Here is a 19738-nt window from a genome sequence, read left to right as displayed (position 1 = left end):
GTTAAAGGAAAAGCCATACTGTTATTCTAGAATAAACAAACAAACAAACAAACAAACAAACAAACAAACAAACAAACAAACACTTTAAGCTTCTCTCCCCCCCCCCCAAAAAAAAAAATAAAAACTAAAAATAACAAAGAAAATAAATAAATAAAATGTTTTAGTTCACATCTGTCATAAAACTTTATCATAAACTAGTATTCCGAAAATACAGGTTCTTCCCCACGAGTCTTAAAATGTGGCACATCTGGCTGTAGTTTTGGACACGTTAATGAACTCGGAGCGGGACGCGCCCATTAAATGCAGGGTTGTTTTTAGCACCATGGTCAGCGACACAGTTGCTAGGTAGCTGTCCTGTGTTTGTATCAGTGAGTTGAGGAGGAAGAGCTGTACCTACACTAAACAACGACCTGAAGATGTACGAAATCTCATTCGCAGTAGTGGTATCACTTTTCCCTTCCTTCACAGCTACTTAGTAGATAAATATAATATGTGCTGACTTAACATATAAGCCGCTCAGGGTGCTAAATGTCACGTAGTTGCCAAATTGCGAATGCAAACTTCAGCACTTCCTTCAGGCTTCCCCCCCACTCTTACACACCGAATGGTTTTGCCCATGGACTCGCTCCAGCACTCCTAGCACACAAGAGCACTACAATATACAGATTTTTGTTGTCTGTCAGCCAACGTCTGTTTGTTGTTTAGTGGCGGTAACACGAAGCAGGCACTGCTAAAGTCTTGTAAACATTCCAGTGACTGGAGGGCTTCTGCAAAGACTTCTCCAAACGGTGGCTGTGTCGTCCGGATGAGAGCAGCAGAAGCTACACTGCCAGCGCTCGGAATAAATAAGGTAACGTTGAGGGGCTACTTTGCTTTCGCCTGTGCATTCTTCGCTAGGCATTACAGCTAAGCTAGCTGTAGAATAGCCTGGGGGTCATTATGTTGTCTTTGAGTAATTGTGTCATTAGGGAATATATTATTTGTTTTTATGTTACAAAATTGAATAAAAATGCTCTCATTCGACTACACTGTAAACGCTGCAGTGACACTGAAAGTTAGCTGGATGGCCACACTGCCAGATTGTTTCCTTGTGCTTTGATTCTTCCACCTGACCTATGCAATAGCAGCCTAGCGTTAGCTACTGCTTGCTAGCAACTCATTCATGGCAGGAAAACACCTGCTCAGGCTATGTGACATTTCATTTGCGAGCACAAGCAGTTTTCTTGAAAAGCCGATATATTACACGCGAGATTGTAAGTAATCGTATTTGGTGCTAATCTTTAAATACGAGGAAGATATTTTAAAAAAGAGGGGGGGATGGCCTATAATCCCACCACTGATCTGGAAGATACCATATTGACTACTTTGCTGTGACATGCATAGATTCCCCCTTTTACTCTTGTGCAGCAAAGCGTTTTAGTTCAGACCAGCTTTGCAAGAACCCCTATTTTATTTGCGCCAACATATGGGTGAGCAATGAGAAGCTTTAATTATATGATGAATACGGAGCTTGAAGACTGGATTGATTCTGTGCTTTTTGCAGTCGAGTGTGCCACTTGCAGACCACATGCCGACAGGGCACCCTGCTAGTGACCATTCCCATCCGCGCAGATGGATTACATGTTAATAACAAGCTTAACATATTCTGAATGTCATCCTGCCTGTAGGCCATATGCCAGACACACGGTTTTTGACATAAATATAAATATGATATGTTTAATCTCTTATTTTCATACATCTTGTGATGTGTAGTAGTAATATACTTTATTACATTTGAGTAAAGGTTTCGTGTGAGAAATTTAACCTTACTTCAACCATTCCACAAATGCTAGTAGCACTGAAGAGAGGTTCACATTTTTACAAACTACAGGCGTTTGCTGATGTTGTTTTTTTTACTATGTCCCCTGTGCTCTGTGCAAAATGCTTTGCATAGTAAGCAAATGATTTCATTAAGCCAAAGGCTTTCTGCCCTTTTTCTGTTTGTAAATCACTTTTCATTCAGAGCTTTGTGCAACTGTGGACTGAGCACTGTCCACACTGTCCATGTTTTTTCACCCTGTCCCATTTTATGTAGATGAAGCTTGTAGGTTGCAGTTAATGTATTCAGTTAATTTCCTTTCCAAGGTGGTGGCTTTAATGTAACATTTGACAAGTTAGCATAAATTATTTCTGATGAAGTTATCCTTAACATTTAACTGTTGCTGTATTTCAGTACCCTGTGGGCTGACAGCTCCCACACTTGTTCCTCTTCATATGTTGAGGAAGGCGTGAAGTCAGTGTTGGGTCACTGGTTGGAGCTAATTTTAGATCCACTGCGATTCAAAGCTCTCTGCTTTCCTGTGAGAATTGGCCACAAATTTAGCCCTCATTATTGAGGTGTCAGTGGTCAGATAGTTAACTAAATAAATGTAATTATGCTATGTTTATTTTATTAAACTTCCTGGTTTTCACAGTTAAAATATGCAGCGTCACTCTTACAGTTTTCCACATGAGCAGCGTTTATTGAATCCTTCCAACGTGTTCTCAAAACGTGGTAAAACTATTAAACACATCAAAACTCTTGAAATTCTATAAAGTTTGAAAATATATGGAGTAAAAATTACAAATTGGACCCCCCCAATACCGGCACTTAACGGAGGACAGTTGTATTGGGGGACTTAAGTGATATACAGAAACACAGTAAAGAGTCAAGATTACAGTAAACGAGAATCAGCTGGGAATGGATTGTTCAGCTCATCTTGCATTCACATAAGAAAAAGAAATAGAACAACACATGTTGTAAGTGTGTATGTTTTATATGTGTTTTGTATCTCACAGGATTTATATACAGTCATGTAAAAAAGAAAGCTTTCACATCCCACGATTCAGTAGCCTGCAGAACAACCTTTAGCAGCACTAACTTGATATTATCAGGGGATTATTTTTACAGTCATGTGAAAAACGAAATAGAAACCTAAGTACACCCCATTATTTAATAGCTTGCAGAGCCATTTTAGCTGCAGCTACTTAAGTCATTGAATTGAAGTAATTGTTTTCTGTCACGTCTGAGGTAAGGAGAGGACCCAAACGCTTAACTCTAAAAAGGCAGTTCATTTATTTACAGCGAACAATAAATGTGCAAGCTCCAGCAGTGTGGCTCCCAAGATGATTCCTCCCGAATTCCTCACAGTGCAAACGTGCATGGCGTGAATCGTGACGACAACGAACTCCGATCCCCCGCTGTGGCTCTGCTCCCGTGGAACACCCCGCTCTCGACTCCTAGTGAAAAAATTCCAAAACACAAACGATGACTAGGTACCTTTCGGTAAAGAGGTTTTCAAAAATAGAAAGCCGTGGCTGTGCTAATGAGTCGAACTCAACGATCCAGCGTCGACTGAAGCTCAGCTACTTGTTTAAGAAGGGACGCTGGTGCAGACTGTAATCAGCTACACCTGGCAGCAGCTGATGAGCTGCAGGTGTGGCAAGCTCCAGCGCGGGAACGCTTCCAGGATGAACTGCCCTCGGTGCCCAAGCTTCCGGGTCCCGATCGTCCTGTAACAAAACATAAACACAGGGAGGGGAGGAAGGGAGAAACACACAAAACATCACACACATACACAACAGCGGAGAACTGCCAGACTGTGACAATATCAGTCTCTCACATTGTTGTGGAGGCCTGCTCCTCTTTCAAAAGTTGCTTCAAAATCATTGAAGTTTGGACATTCATTTCTTGAAGAGACCTTATTCAGTTCTCTTGAGGTCTTATTGCACCATGTCAGTCGGCAAATCTCTTTGACTGGGCCATTGCGACACCTTGATTCTTTTTTTCTTTTTCTTTTTTACAATTTTCAGTCATTCGGTTGCAGATTCGCCTGTATGTTTGGGATTATTGTCCTGTTGCGTGAAAGAATTGTATGTAAGCTGCAGCTGTTTAATAGATGGCCTCACATTTGACTCTGGAATACTCTGGCATATAGAGGAGCTCATGGTTATTGGTGGTTTTGGCTGCAAACAAACCAAATCATGATCCCTCCACCACCATACTTGAAGTGTTTGCGCCTGATACACTGTGTTTGATTTTCTCCAAACATGGTGCTGTGCATCATGGCACATCTCCATTTTTGGATGGTCTACCTAAAAGACGTTGTTGCAGAAGCTTTATTGTTTGTTCAGATCCAACTTTGCAAACTTGGCATGCGCCATTAGCGTGCTGCCTGCTGTAACCCTAATTTCCTTCGGGATTAATAAAGTATTCTGATTCTGATTCTGATTAAGCTGTGCTGCCATGTTTTTATAGAGAGAAAAGACTTTCTCCTGGTAACGGTTTCAAAGACGCCATACTTGTTTGTATTTGTACTGTCATGAATTTTAACATTTAACATGATAAATGAGGCCAGTAGAATCTGAGTTGTAGCCCTTGTGTTTTCTGCACTTTTTCTGAACGTTGTGTGCTCTAACCTTCGGGTCTTTTAGGTCCACTCGTGGGAACACTTTGGCTTTGTGTTAGCATGCCTGAATGCTTCAGACTATCAAACTACCAAAACATCAGATTTAAAGATCTATATTTATAGCTGTGGTCACAGTTGCTGGATAATCAATTAATCAAATTCATTTAATTAGCAGCTTCTGGCTGCTGCTTACCCTCTTAATTCCTATGGAAGCAGCAAGGGTGTAATTAGTTTGCAGAGGACTGCATAGAGTCCTGTGAAATGTTTCTTTTTCACATGACTTTGTGTAATACTGTTATTTCCTTTTGAAAGTGTCCAGTTTCACTTCTTACTTATCCAGCATGATTACAAGAAGTGTGAATCAAGTAAGAAGTTAAGTAAATGTGATATTGGGTAAGATGTGAAATGTTAAACACAGCTCTGCTGTAGCATTATAAAGTAGAAGAGCATCTCTTTGCAAAAATATGTTTTACTGGGTGAGACCAGGTTAGCAAAAAAGTTCAAATGAAGTCGGCAAATTGTTTCTAAATAGATGGAAACTGTTTACGATTTTGCAGAAAGAGCAAGAAAAACTGTGACGCATGAAATGTCAAATGCCACTCACAGTTTTCTGCTTAAATTCTTTGTTTACATTTGCGTTTTATCTGTGATGGAGCCATGCTGTAATAGTACAACATGACTCCATTCTTAGCCAGTGCCTTCTTCTGAATGCTCGTACATCCCCGGGGGTCCCAGTGCTGCCATAATGGCGGGCATACTATTATGTACATAGAAGAACTTCTGTCTGGAAATCCTGCTCTTTCAGTTTAGCACAAGGCTAAATGGTATTTCCCCAGGACTTTCTATTGATTCTGTATTTGATTTCTGCTTTCAAGAAGTAGTTTCATGTTAGGCTGGAGGAATATAAAACAAGTCCCTCTGGGATGTACCACTGGTTGTTGACAGGACTTGTGTAATAGGTGTGACACAACCTTGTCATGTACAAACACAGTCTTCTGCTTAAGCTCTGCTTTTCCTTTGACTCACTGCTTTCAGACTATTTACGTGGTCTTTGTGGATTTGTTTTTGGTATAAAAGAGGTTGTTATAAAGAGTGATTTGCTGTCATCTTAAAATACTGAGATAGTATCATCCTGTATTGCACGTTCCTCTAAGGATGAAGAAGAACTGCAAACCATACCAGCAAAATGCCCCCACAGCCAAACAGAGCCACTGTATGGGTCAAGGACTCAATTGTTTTCCTTTACTTTTCCACTTTGACTGTGTGGGGAGACCACGGTGTGTAGTAGTCTGACTACACATTTACCACCTGTGCTGGATAATAAGGGTGAGATTGTGCATAACAATGCCCTGAAAGACAGATATGCATTTGTTGAGCAGCATGAAGAGCTGACTCGCTACAATGAAGCCTTTCTGTGTCGTGTGGCAGGGAGGGAACGTGCATGAGCTAAGCATCTCTACCAGGTCTGCAGTCATAGCACTGCAAATTCTCAGATGGCCCTTTGGCTCACCCTGTTGGTGAAAATGTGCTACTGCAGCAGAGGATTAAGTGGAAACTCCACTTTATTACGATTATATGTAGGGACGAATAGTAATTTGTACTTATAATGCTGTCAGTATTTATGAATATGACAAATGTGACAAATAGTTATTAAAACCTCCAAACCAGATTGTGTTGGTGTTTCTATTCATTACAGAGTCCTTTAAATAGAAATCTGAGGACCAGATTAACAAACTTACAGGGGGCCTGTGGCTGTTAAAGAAATGCAGCTGCTGCCATTTTTTGAAGGTGCATTTACAGAAGAGACTGACAGGATGATTGTCACAAAATAATGTTTTTTTTAAGTTAATAACACTAAATCCTCAGCTTCAAGTGAGTTCAGGTAAAATCAGGCCATCTCGTGGTTTATAGCCACCGCTACCAGCGAAACAAACGAGCAAAGCAACAGCAGGCCTCTTTTTGCTGGATCATCCATCAGTGTGCCGCTGAAATGTCTCACCTGTGACCTTATATGGTCGCAAAAACAAGCCTAGATAGAAAAATCCGTGTCGACATTTTTTTCCATAAGATACAAGGAGCGGAAATTAAATCATCGAATCAGTGACATATTTACTGACATACTTATAAATATATTTATGCGCATGTGTATCTTGGTTTTTTTGTTGTTTGAGGTTGAAGCATGTTTTATTACAGTAGCTATTTTCTTTTTTTTTAAGTGTAATTTATAATGTCTGTCATATCTGAAAAATAATTATTATAAATCTTGATTAAAAACAAAAAAACCTCTTCAAAAAAATTCTTCTTCAAATTAGGAATAAATAACCCTGCAATACTGTGCAGGATAATTAAGAGCAACAACACGGCGTTTGCCTGGGGACTGTGTATCATTTTCATTTTTTAAAATACTTGCATTAGAGATTGTGTGCACTTTCTGCTTGTGTGTTAGTTTAGTTGCATCATATGTGCTCGTCAGCTCCACCGTTGTTCCTGAGGGTTCACGTGACACCAAGGTCTGCTGCTCCTATGGAGACGGTATTCCCTGCCTACTGTACAGAGAGCCAGTACACCACTGGGAGGTGGGGGAAGATTGTCAACAGCACAGCTTGCTTCACTTTATCACCCTGACTCTTTGTTGTTGCTCTCCCTCCCTCTCTGCTGAGCTCACTTTAGTCTCCGTTCGTCCCAGGATCAATGCCGCGTGGTTTCCGCAGGCAGACCAAGAGGCTGACAGTGACGACTACTGAGTGATCAAGCAAGGCGATCAGATTGTTTCCTCATTCTAATTTGTCCAGAGGCTGCTGATGGGATCAATAAGGTCGCTTTGCAAGCTAGCCCATGTGCTTGTGCTCCTACAGGAGAGTGTGTGGACGGTAAACACTGGTCGATAGGAAATGGACTTTTCTGTGTGTTCTCGCCACTAGAGGCTGCTGTTGATCTCTTTATGAAATGCAGTGGCGACGCCACAAGACGGTGCACTGTAGATGTATCACTAGTTTATGTTTCTTATGATATATGTGCTCTTTATACGGTGCCACGAATAAGTATTTGCCCCCCTTGCCTGATTTCTTAGTTTTTTGCATATTTGTCACACTTGCATGTTTCAGATCATCAAACAAATGTTAACATTAGACAAAGATAATGCAAAAAAATATAAAACACAGTTTTTAAATGATCATTTCATTTAAGGGCAAAATGCTATCCAAATCTACCTGCCCTGTGTGACCTATTGACTCAAGAGTCAAATAAAATTTATATGAGAAATTAATTGAGCTAAAAGATCTCAAAAATAAACCGACCTGCCTTCCCAGCAGTGGTTAGACTACCAAAATCACTCTATGAGCACATCAAAAACTCATCCAGGGTGGCACTAAACAGTATCTAAAGAACTGCAGGACTCAGTTGCCTAATTTAAGGTCAGTGTTGATGAATTAACATTAAGAAAAACTGGGCAAAAATGGCATCCATAGGAGATTTCCAAGGCAAAAACCCACTGCTGAACAAAAAGAACATCTTGAATCCACAAGACGTTTGGGAAAATGTTCTGCAGGCTGAGGAGAGTTGAACTGTTTGGAAGGTTTGCTTCTCGTTACATCTGGTGTGAAACTAACATCAGTTCATAGAAAGAAAGTCAGTTTTGTCCTTATTTAAATCCAAATGAATTCTTTGGTGTGACTGTAACCGAGCCTTTCATGCTTGAAAAGCCTCCAGTTTGGCTGGATTAAAATCATTTTTGCAAATGATATAAAAAAATATCGCAAATGCTTGATTGCAGTTCTTTTTGTCAAGACTGGCCAATTATCAGGGTGCATTTACTTTTTTAGCTTTTTTTCATCTTAATAAATCATCATTAACAAACTGCATTTTGCATTTACTCGGCTTATCTTATCTAATATTTAATTTGCTTGATGATCTGAACATGTAAGTGTGATAAATATGCAAAACAAAAAGAGAAATCAGGAAGTGGGCAAACGTGTTTTTATGGCAAACTATAATATATACAGTGGGGCAAAAAAGTATTTAGTCAGCCACCGATTGTGCAAGTTCCCCCACTTAAAATGATGACAGAGGTCAGTAATTTGCACCAGAGGTACACTTCAACTGTGAGAGACAGAATGTGAAAAAAAAATCCATGAATCCACATGGTCGGATTTGTAAAGAATTTATTCTTAAATCAGGGTGGAAAATAAGTATTTGGTCACCTCAAACAAGGAAAATCTCTGGCTCTCACAGACCTGTAACGTCTTCTGTAAGAAGCTTTTCTGTCCCCCACTCGTTACCTGTATGAATGGCACCTGTTTGAACTCATCATCTGTATAAAAGACACCTGTCCACAGCCTCAAACAGTCAGACTCCAAACTCCGCCATGGCCAAGACCAAAGAGCTTTCGAAGGACACCAGGAAAAGTATTGTAGACCTGCACCAGACTGGGAAGAGTGAATCTACAATAGGCAAGCAGCTTGGTGTGAAAAAATCAACTGTGGGAGCAATCATCAGAAAATGGAAGACATACAAGACCACTGATAATCTCCCTCGATCTGGGGCTCCACGCAAGATCTCATCCCGTGGGGTCAAAATGATCATGAGAACGGTGAGCAAAGATCCCAGAACCACACGGGGGGACCTGGTGAATGACCTGCAGAGAGCTGGGACCAAAGTAACAAAGGTCACCATCAGTAACACACTACAACGGCAGGGAATCAAATCCCGCAGTGCCAGACGTGTTCCGCTGCTGAAGCCAGTGCATGTCCAGGCCCGTCTGAAGTTTGCCAGAGAGCACATGGATGATACAGCAGAGGATTGGGAGAATGTCATGTGGTCAGATGAAACCAAAGTAGAACTTTTTGGTATAAACTCAACTCGTGGTGTTTGGAGGAAGAAGAATACTGAGTTGCATCCCAAGAACACCATACCTACTGTGAAGCATGGGGGTGGAAACATCATGCTATGGGGCTGTTTTTCTGCCAAGGGGACAGGACGACTGATCCGTGTTAAGGACAGAATGAATGGGGCCATGTATCGTGAGATTTTGAGCCAAAACCTCCTTCCATCAGTGAGAACTTTGAAGATGAAACGAGGCTGGGTCTTCCAACATGACAATCCAAAACACACCGCCCGGGCAACAAAGGAGTGGCTCCGTAAGAAGCATTTGAAAGTCCTGGAGTGGCCTAGCCAGTCTCCAGACCTCAACCCCATAGGAAATCTGTGGCGGGAGTTGAAAGTCCGTGTTGCTCGGCGACAGCCCCAAAACATCACTGCTCTCGAGAAGATCTGCATGGAGGAATGGGCCAAAATACCAGCTACTGTGTGTGCAAACCTGGTAAAGACCTATAGTAAACGTTTGACCTCTGTTATTGCCAACAAAGGTTATGTTACAAAGTATTGAGTTGTATTTTTGTTATTGACCAAATACTTATTTTCCACCCTGATTTACCAATAAATTCTTTACAAATCCTACCATGTGAATTCATGGATTTTTTTTTCACATTCTGTCTCTCACAGTTGAAGTGTACCTCTGGTGCAAATTACTGACCTCTGTCATCATTTTAGGTGGGGGAACTTGCACAATCGGTGGCTGACTAAATACTTTTTTGCCCCACTGTATCACTATATTTCACAGACTTATTAATCTTGCTATCTTGCTAACTTTGCTATGCTGAAAATCATATCAATTTATTTCAAATGTATGCATTATTATATGTAAGTCGGCGTTGTCCAAAATGCAACACATAGCATTTGTCATAGAAAACATATTTCAGTGACACTTTGCCTTTTAGACTTAATGTAATGTCTAAAAGGCATGATGTAATGTCATTCAAAAATAGAATGAAAAATTAAAATTAAATTAAAAAGTAAAAAGTAAAAAAAATAAGTTGGTCACAGAAAAACAATCACAGCGTCTTGTTAATTGCCTCAGAACCCTTCACATGTATCACAGAACCTCTTGTGGAGATTCAAAACTGTCAGGCCATTAGTAATCATCACTGCTCAAAGATCAGCTTCTACAAACTCTCCTTTTTAATTGTGAGAATCATGAGTGGCTGAAATAGTTTGTCTAGCATCCAGGTTTTTAATCCTTTTGTTGACATTCAGACTGTAGCCCTGATAAACTTGGTTATTCATGTGTGGACATTAAAGCACCCAGGCGTCATGGCTGCTATCAAATCTAAAATTTGACAGTCAAATTGGATTTAGCCATTGTATGAGATGATGAGAGTACTTGATCCTTTTTTGTCTGACATATAAAACTATTACAGCCTATGATGAATGAAAATGTAAGAAGTAAAGAAGAGACAAAAGAAACACCCTTCAACAATGTCACGAGTGCTGATGTTACATTATTTGTCCACCAGAGGGCACTCTGTAGCTTCGCTAATGGGAGTGTGTGTTTGGATTTCCACAAACACAACAAGCAGCTGCTCCAAGCAGAGTCAGGCAGAACATATGAGTAAGACACGACTTCTTGTGACAGTAAAAAAACATTATTTTGAATGTCATATTGTCATAGTTAAGAACAGCTACATACAGCAAATGTTAGAATCTATTTACATATTGGCCGTTTCTCAATTCTCAAGTACACGAACACAGCACGATCGTTCTACAAAGGGCACGGCGGTGTGCTCGATGACATCTCTGCTCCGGAGTTTTTACTGCCATTCCCTCTTAATTGAGCTGTGATTAATATTTGCAATGGAAAGATGTAGCAGATTTTTTTAAAGAAAAAAAGATATTTTAAAAAAGTATCTTAAGCACTTTGGCGAAATTCGCTTTTAAGCATCATCTGTTTCATAATGTTAAGCACAATCACTACGTGACAGAATCACAAGCTTCATCTCTCTCTTAATAAAAATAGTATACATGTATGGCTGAATAAAAACAAACAGGTGAGATGTTAGAATGCTTTTATTTTAATTTTAGTAAACACTCAAAACTTACAACAGACAGCTGCAGGGGTTTGGAAGAGAAATGAACAAATATTTAAAATCTAATCAGAATTCTTGGAGCAGCCTTCGGGATCTCCGTGTATTAACATGCTGGATTTGCTCCCGCTGAAAATGTCAACTCCCGAATTTAAATATTTTTAATGTTCTGATTTAATTCAGAGTCAGCTGTTTAAATCAGAACAGGTGAAGTTCAAAACTGACAGCTCTCCAAGACTTCAATATTAAATAAAATGGTCCAGTTATGAAGCTTAAATTGAATCTTAGCCAGACAGATTTTCTCAGGAACTAATAAAACACTGAAAAAACCAAACATTAACATTTAGAAGTTACCTAAGTGACTTATATATCATGTTTAACCTGAGTAGCGAAAGACCGGGGGTGTTAAAAACGACGTGCTGGGAGTCCGCTGTTCTCGCCGGCCCTGGTGAACATTGACCTCCCGGTCAGCTATCGAGCTGGTGGGTAACAGACGTCTCCGAAAACGTCTGAGCGCTTTTGCAAACATGTGATGTCTCGATAAATCGAGCAGATATTTGAAGCTTCCACAGCTACATTCTCGCCTGAAATATCTTAAAAGTTTATTTTGTGACACAGAAAGAGGAACATTTCAAACTTTTTAGCCGCTTTCCGCAGCTGAGTTTTGGATGAAATGCATTCTGGGATATTTGGCTGCACCAAGTTGACACAAGTCACCACCGATGCGTGCTCGATAAAACGGGAGGAGCGAGAACACATTCTGGAATTTTTAGCATACTTGGCTTGATGCGTACTATGAATTGGAACAGTGCTTGGTCTGTGGCTGATGACACGTCACAAGTCCAGTTCTCATCTAGAACTGGTTTTCAATGACCAAGTTGTAAGGCTGCATGACCCAAGGAAGTTTCTGTCCTTTAGTGCACAGACATGGTGCACAACATTTAGATAGCTGGGACACTGAAACTAAGACACATGTAGAAGTACAGATACTAAAGGATTCATTAGTAACAACAGTGCAGGTTGATAAATGAATATTCAGCTCGGACAATCTGAATGGAAACATGTATCTTCAACTGATACATCAAAGCACCAACTTTTACGAGGAAACCCTGCCAGGTTTCTTTTAATCTCTGTATGGTGCATTCAGTTTCTCACCATTTCAACCACCGTCTTTCTTTACAAGCAGAAAATGTTCCGAAATGTATAATAGGTGATTACATAATAATAATAATAACTTTATTTATAAAGTGCTTTCAAACAAAGTGCTGAAAAAAGATAAATAAATAAAAGCAATACAGAAAAAACAATGCAATTTAAAAACATACATACAGTATCCAGCATCCATGTAGTATATACAGGTTTCTCAAAACCACGATAAACTCATGCTCAGTGCAACACACAACCACCAAACCCTAAAAATCAGCTCTGTGTGAGCACACTCAGTGTATTACTTGTTAATCCATCACTGGATTAAGTCACACAGATTCATGCGTGTGCAGTTTAGATTTTCCAACTGATGCTGCCTTCTTTTTTTACAGCTAGAGCACAGGGACTGCTGAAGTCATAGGAAACATAGAAACACACACAAACAATGCAGGAAATGAAGCCTAGTCCAACACGTGTCACTGTGAGGCAACATTACCAATCATCGAGACACTGTGCTACCCGAGCAGCGACCGTTTTAATCTTCATAATGGTTGATTATATTCAAAAGAGGTTTAAAGACACACTCCCTGACCACAGCCAAATAATAACAGAATCTGGCTGGTGACTGGTGTTAATTTCCCACACAGTTTATAGCCCGGGGCATGTTTTTAACAAACCACTGTAAAGATGCCATCTGTTTGAATGAAGTGACCTCCCAGGCATACAATTAAACCCAGCTGGCACAAGACACAACGAGTAGCAGAGAACTCTTTACTTGACATCCACATTAATATTTCACAGTGATTCCAAATAATGGCAATTATTACTGTAGCCATCACACAGCTTTATCTCATTAGTAGTATTGCAGTTTCGCGGCTGTATGGAGTCCTGACTGAACTCTGTCCAGTGTCAGATTGGCTGATGTAGCCTGGGTTAGGCCTGTGTGCTGCTGCTGGAGCTGCTTTACATCAAAGAGCACGTCCAGTGCGCTCCAGTCGAAAGCACACACTGATCCACGCTGTGCACTGCAGTCACCCTTTGAGCAGTCAACCTACTACTACTGTTCTGCAGCTGTAAAATATGGTTTTTCTTCTCCTCCACAGGCATTCCTACTCACTCCCCTCCCCCCCCCCCATCCACCCCCTCCCCATCTTTCTCCTGCTGGGGATGTAAATAAGCTGGGGTTGTGCAGACCCTTGAGAAGTCCTCCCACTCCCGCTCTTCCCAACCACTGCTACCCCCTCTGACTTCCCTGCCCACTCACACTCTGCTGCTGCCGCCACCGCCACTGCTGTTCATGCAGCTGAAAGGTGCCAGGGAGATGCTCAGATGATCCATTGGGTCGTTGTGAACCACTTCGTCCACACAGCCCTAGACAGGGAAGACTAACTAGTGTGAGTGTGAGAGAGTCCTTGGGGGTGCTGCGAGCACCCTGTGAGGCCCGCCCACCTGCCAAGCCTGGCAGAAAGCTTGGCTTGTCCCTTTACTCCTCCAACCCCTGAGATGCCCTCCCCTCCCAATGATGGAGGTGAGTAAGAGAGATTCAACTTTTTTGTGTGTGTGTGCATACACCACCTATAAAAGTACACATTAGCAGAAATACACACACAAATAATTTAGGGATCATGACGCACGGAGCTACGCCGAAATAGATGCCGAAACCATTTACATTCTAGCCTCATAAACACACCAGAGTAAATCCCCTGCAGAAATGAGCAAAATATATTAGAAGACTCAGTCTGGAGCACAAGCTGTGACTGTATCTAGCCTTGTTGTATGTTTTCTCCTCCTCCAGAGGATCAAGGAGCGTCCCCCGTGAACAGGCCATCTGTGGGCTCCTACCAGAGCAGCGGGAAGAGGAAGGTGCACACCAAAAAGAAAAAAGGCACCATTACCGCCAACGTCGCTGGCACAAAATATGAAATTGGTATTGTAATTTGCTTTCTTGTATTTATTATTGAGAAGCATTTGAAATTTTTTGACAATAGAAAAAAAATGAGTAAAATAAACATACAAGCCACTGTCTGGTGTCGGGAAAGATGAAATCTTCTCTCACCATGACTGAGGAGCTCGTAAAAGATTCCACTACAGCGCGTTTAACGCAGAGTCTCCGAAATTCAAGCGTCTGAATCTTTATTTTGATTCATTCCTTGTGAAAATTTCATTTGTGAGTGAGACCAGCAACTCGTGTGGTAGAATTAATGTTCTCTGACAAGGTGAATTTCTATTAATCTCGGAAACAGCCCTCAGTACGGCTTACTCTGTCTGTCAAAACCCCACAAAATCCAATCACAGTGTTTTCACAACAATAAAATCTAATTTGCTGCGTTGGATTGTTTTTAAAGATACCACCTTTATTTAATAGCTTCAGTTAAAACTAAAAGAGTTGCAGTCCAGCAAAACACTTCTCAAAGAGACAGCTTGGCTTCATATACATGCATAAATCTTTGTTGAGGTAATATAACTTAGAGGTGAGCTTTTTTAGATTGGCTGAAATAGCATTGTAAGCATTCCTCCCATGTTCAATATACTATGTGGCAGCAGGGCTCTCAGGGGTGAACTACAACCTATGAAACTAAAGAGTCAGCAGCAGAAAGTAGAAGTTGGATGCTGCAGGGATCTTGCAGGTAGATGGAAGTCCAGCTGTGAGTCAGTCAGCTAGCTGTGACGAGACCCTCACAGTGGCCATTCTGAGAGTAGAGCAGAGCTATTTTGGAGGGAAATTAACACTAAGGGCCAGATAGATGGCTCATTTTTGCTGTTACCTTTTTTTGCAGCTGTCTTTTTCTGTTTCAGAATTGATAGCATTACGAGAAAAGGTTAAAGGTTAGGGAGTATGTGGTTGGAAATCTGCTTTACACACACTGAGAAGGGAATGCCGACTCTACCCTGAGGATGTCGATTTAGTAAGATGTGTAAGAAAGGCCGATGAAATCTTTTTTTTGGACTCAAAGCCCTGCTAGTAACTGCAAGCATAGGCCTGCTGTGATGTAAACCCTTCCTGTTCCAGTTAGCAAAACACTGTGAGCCTCTACCTACGTTAACAGATGGATGAAGTCACATCGGAAACACGCAACATTAGGCAAGCCTTCTCCAGGTTTGTGGAGGCTTTCAAGAAATTAATTAATACCTTGTTTCGTTAGGGCATATGAATTTTTCATTACTCGCTGAATAATGAATAGTTGTTGGATTAATGTCCAAATGGGCTTGCCACCTATCTCTCATACTATGGGGTTTCCAGTGGGATTTGAATGCATTACAGACAATTAATTTATCTTTTTGAAGAGAGGCATTACGATTGGCTGCTCTGCAACCATGCCATGAATGGTAAATATTGCTGTGAGCTTTTTGATCTATAATCTCCGGGTCTCATTCCTCCCCTAATGTATGCAAAAACAAAATTTAAGCCTTGCAAAATGTTTGAGTGAAATATTGATCTGCAAAGCAGAAATAATTGATTTGTGGGTCCAGGTCATTTCTTATTCTTATTCTGCATCAATATCATTGAGTTGTTTTGCCGTCGTGGATATGTATAGTCAATCCTCTGGGGGTGTTTTCCTAAAATCAAAGTGTATGTAAAGCTTATTTAAGTGACTGCATGTCTCACTCTATTAATGGAATACAATCTAATGAGAGTGTTTCCCTCACAGTTCGTATAGTCATCAATGAAATGGACTTCATCAAGACCCGTGATGATGATGAGACTGCCAACCTCATCTGGAACGACTCAGCTGTGCAGCATGAGAAAATCGCTGAGCTCAGGAATTATCAGGTATACATGGTTACCATGTTAAGTCAGTACACCTTTGTTAGTGGTTCAATAGCCTAGAGCGGCGGTCCCCAACCCCCGGGGCCTCGGACCGGTCCGTGAGTCGTTTGGTACCGGGCCGCGAGAGTTGAGGCTCAGGTGTGAAATGTCTGGTTTTCAGGGTTTTTATTGGTTTTCAGCGTTATTTTGTTATCGTTTTTATCGTTAACTCGGTTTTCCTGGGTCTTTTCACGTGTGTTATGAATAAATCTTTTTTTCGGTACCGGTACTAGTTTTATTTTGTTGTATTTATCCGCGACACCTTAAAGGCCGGTCCGTGAAAATATTGTCGGGCATAAAAGGTGGCGCAAAAAAGGTTGGAGACCGCTGATCTAGAGGTTATAGAGGAGAGCTCTCTGGATAAGGGTTCAATTCCTCTGCTGACCAGGAAAATATGGCTCTTAATCTTTGGAGCTCAAGAACATGGACCGAGACATCTGAAAAAGATTATTATTTGAGTAGGAAAGGTGAGATTTTACCTTCCTCAAGAGTTTAATTAGAAGAATGTGAAAGATGCCTCTGATTGAAATGCACTGTCAGTAAAAACAAGATTTAGATGCTGTAATAACCATGCTGCTTATAACTGATTTTTCTATTAAAACTCTACTTTTTAAGATGCCATAGACGGTTTCTTACATAGTCAGAACAAACTATTAAATGAAATGTGAATAAATCTTAGCTACCAGAGGTTTGCCAAGAATTAAAGATAGAATTTCAAAAAAAGGTCATTCGTGTGTGTGTGAAGAAAAGGAGGGTTCGCTGCTTTATTATCCTTCGGTTGTGTAAACCACAACATGTCAAATTTATAGCGTGTAAACCTGCTGACGTTCAGCTTTTGATCAAATAAATGAACACAGGAAGCATCATATGTAAACTTTAGGAAACAGCTGTTTCCATGAAGATCGTGACTGGGATTGTTGAACCTGATGAACCCAAGTGTTTCTGTACAATGTGGTCAATCCCACCCAGGGTCTCTTTGCAGTACCAGTCTGCCTTATTTCTGTCTACCACCAAATGACAACTATTAAACTGTGAGTATATTTAAAAAAGAAAGGAGGTGAGAACAGATGGGAAGGAGGCGGTATTTGGAGAATTTTGCTGGAAGACAACTGAATGAGAGCATTCACTTACAATAATAAAAATTAAATAACAATTAAATAAGTCATAATAGGAACAATTTAATAAAATATAACTGAACAAAAGGAAAAGTGATAAGCTGGCAGAAGACAGAGTCTGGCTTCTTGGCCTCCTTAAACCATCAGAGGAGTGAGAGCAAATAGTAAGGCGGGGTGAGCCCAATGAGAGCAAACATCTTCCACAGAGACGGGAAGATTGACGGGTAAACTGACAAGTTGTGAGCAGCAGGGGATGTTTGGGCGGGTTTCAGACGTCACCTGTGAAGTTGATAAGAAGGCCCTGAACAACAAGAGTTGTTCTGAGTTCTCCATGCTGGTCTGAGAGTGATCTTACCTCTGTTTGACCCCCCCCCCCCGCCCTGCTGAGTGAACTTGGCTGATCCCGGTCAGCTCTGAGCATTAGCTATCCATCTTCTCGAGCGCTTATTTGATTAGACTGGGCACTAATGATCGATTAAATCACAGGCTAGTCAGGAATAGTATGGCTTGTTAGGAAAGGGGCAGCAAGAGTTCAGCTAAGTAGATTGAATATTACAAATAGTGTAACAGCTTAACATGTTGTAACGTGGCTAATGTTTCACGTAGAACTGGTGATGTTCTTTTTTTTAAGTGCTCCCTCACGCTGCCGTGGTGCTTCATGAGATAATTTTTCAGAAGAAAAGTAGAAGTCCCTCAACAATTGGTTTTGATTTCCCCTCACGAGTCACGTCGTCTCGCAGCATTGGCATAATTGTGCAATCTCTTCCGAATCCCTAATTACGTCCGTCTCGTTTGGATAATAATCACGCATTCCCTTTACCCTCTGCATCCTTGTTTTTTTTCCCTTTTCCCCCTCCCTTCTCCTACTCTTTCTCCCTCTTTTAATTTTTCCTTTTTTCCTTTTAGTGATGTACTGTGAGAGTTTGCTGTCAAGTTTCACTTCATATGAGCCTAATTAACGCCCCTGTTCAGGCTCATTTGGTCAAAGAATACAGAAAACCCAGAGTTTCTCCTATACCCCCACCTCCCTTTCGGCACATTCAAAGCAATTCATTCAACTGTCACTGCAGGAGCTTGCGATGCAGAACCAATTACCTTGGCCCCTCTGAGTTGAGATTGATCTTTTTTTTCCTCGCCTCTTCCCTCCCCAACCTTTAAAGTATAAAAAAAAACCCATGGTAAACTAAATAAAGGTTAAGAAAGGTCTCAGCGTCACCTTTTTGTTTTGAGTCCGTAATTGGGCATAAATGTCAGAACATTGTAAGCTCACTTCAGGTTGCTGCCTTTAATGTGCTCATTTTTATGAAGGGGTGGGGGTGAAATTGAGTGGCGTAATGGCCCTAACAACATTATTATGTCTGCTTGTCCCGTCGCAGAGAATTAACCATTTCCCTGGGATGGGCGAAATCTGCCGAAAAGACTGCCTAGCAAGAAACATGGCCAAGTAAGTTTTTTGTTCCTCTCTTACAACACCGGCTAAATTAGAAGACGAGTTGAGTTGCAGATGTGCGTGAAAGCCTGCATGCGCTACAAGGTACAACAGGGTGTCTGCAGCACTGCACACTTAGGAGACAAACAAGTAGACACTGCAGTGAAAGCACAACCGCACCTTTAAAAACTACAAGTGGCTGACTCTAGATAGTTATAAAAGGAGAGAATAAAACACATTTATGTTACTCTCTTTTTTATCTCTCCAGAATGATCAAGTGCCAGCCTCAAGAGTACAGCTTCATACCCAAAACCTGGATCTTCCCTGCTGAGTACACTCAGTTCCAGAACTACGTCAAAGAGCTACGCAGGAAACGCAAGCAGAAGACCTTTATAGTCAAACCTGCCAACGGAGCCATGGGCCACGGGTAGGTCAGAGGCTAGCGAGCGCGCTGGTGCAATCTGTACGCATCCAGAGGAAAGCGGAGCGAGCAGAAGGAGAGAGTAGCTGAAGGAGATGATAAGTAAGTGGGTGAAGGAGGAAATTAGCGCTAGAGCAAATGGAGGACAAGCACAACAAAACAAGGCAATAAGAGGTTTGTGACCCTGACATGGGTGTCTGTGGAAATAGCATTATAGCTGGGACCAGATTGAGTATTTGAGCTGAGAGGGTGTGGTGAATCTCATTGTGGGCTTCATTGTCCTCGATGGTCACACTCTCCATAAATCAGAGGTTATCGCCGCCATTGGAGGACACACACACATGCACACATGGTTGCTGGCAGTTACTGTAGTTCCCCCCCTGAAGGTCTCTGCATGTGATTATTGGAGTCCTTTATGAGGCACCATCAGCAGAGACCAGTCAGATTAGAAAATGGACAACGATGGCTGCTGCAG

General features: G+C 41.3%; 1 protein-coding gene across 4 annotated transcripts in view; it reads left to right on the top strand.

Moving 5' to 3' along the window:
• Positions 1-614: 614 nt before the first annotated feature.
• ttll7 (tubulin tyrosine ligase-like family, member 7) overlaps positions 615-19738 on the top strand; it is an 82165-nt gene continuing 63041 nt past the window's right edge. For all 4 annotated transcript variants that reach the window (XM_004561492.4, XM_004561493.2, XM_076874442.1 and 1 more), the window contains exons 1-6: positions 615-850; positions 13594-14018; positions 14286-14417; positions 16141-16262; positions 18790-18857; positions 19111-19269. In XM_004561492.4, coding sequence (XP_004561549.1) covers positions 13994-14018; positions 14286-14417; positions 16141-16262; positions 18790-18857; positions 19111-19269 — 506 coding nt within the window. In that variant the 5' untranslated portion in view covers positions 615-850; positions 13594-13993. The remainder of the gene's footprint in view (positions 851-13593; positions 14019-14285; positions 14418-16140; positions 16263-18789; positions 18858-19110; positions 19270-19738) is intronic.

Source organism: Maylandia zebra, linkage group LG15, assembly GCF_041146795.1.
Source record: "Maylandia zebra isolate NMK-2024a linkage group LG15, Mzebra_GT3a, whole genome shotgun sequence".
Taxonomy (NCBI): Eukaryota; Metazoa; Chordata; class Actinopteri; order Cichliformes; family Cichlidae; genus Maylandia; species Maylandia zebra.
This window is presented reverse-complemented; position numbering and strand designations above follow the sequence as displayed.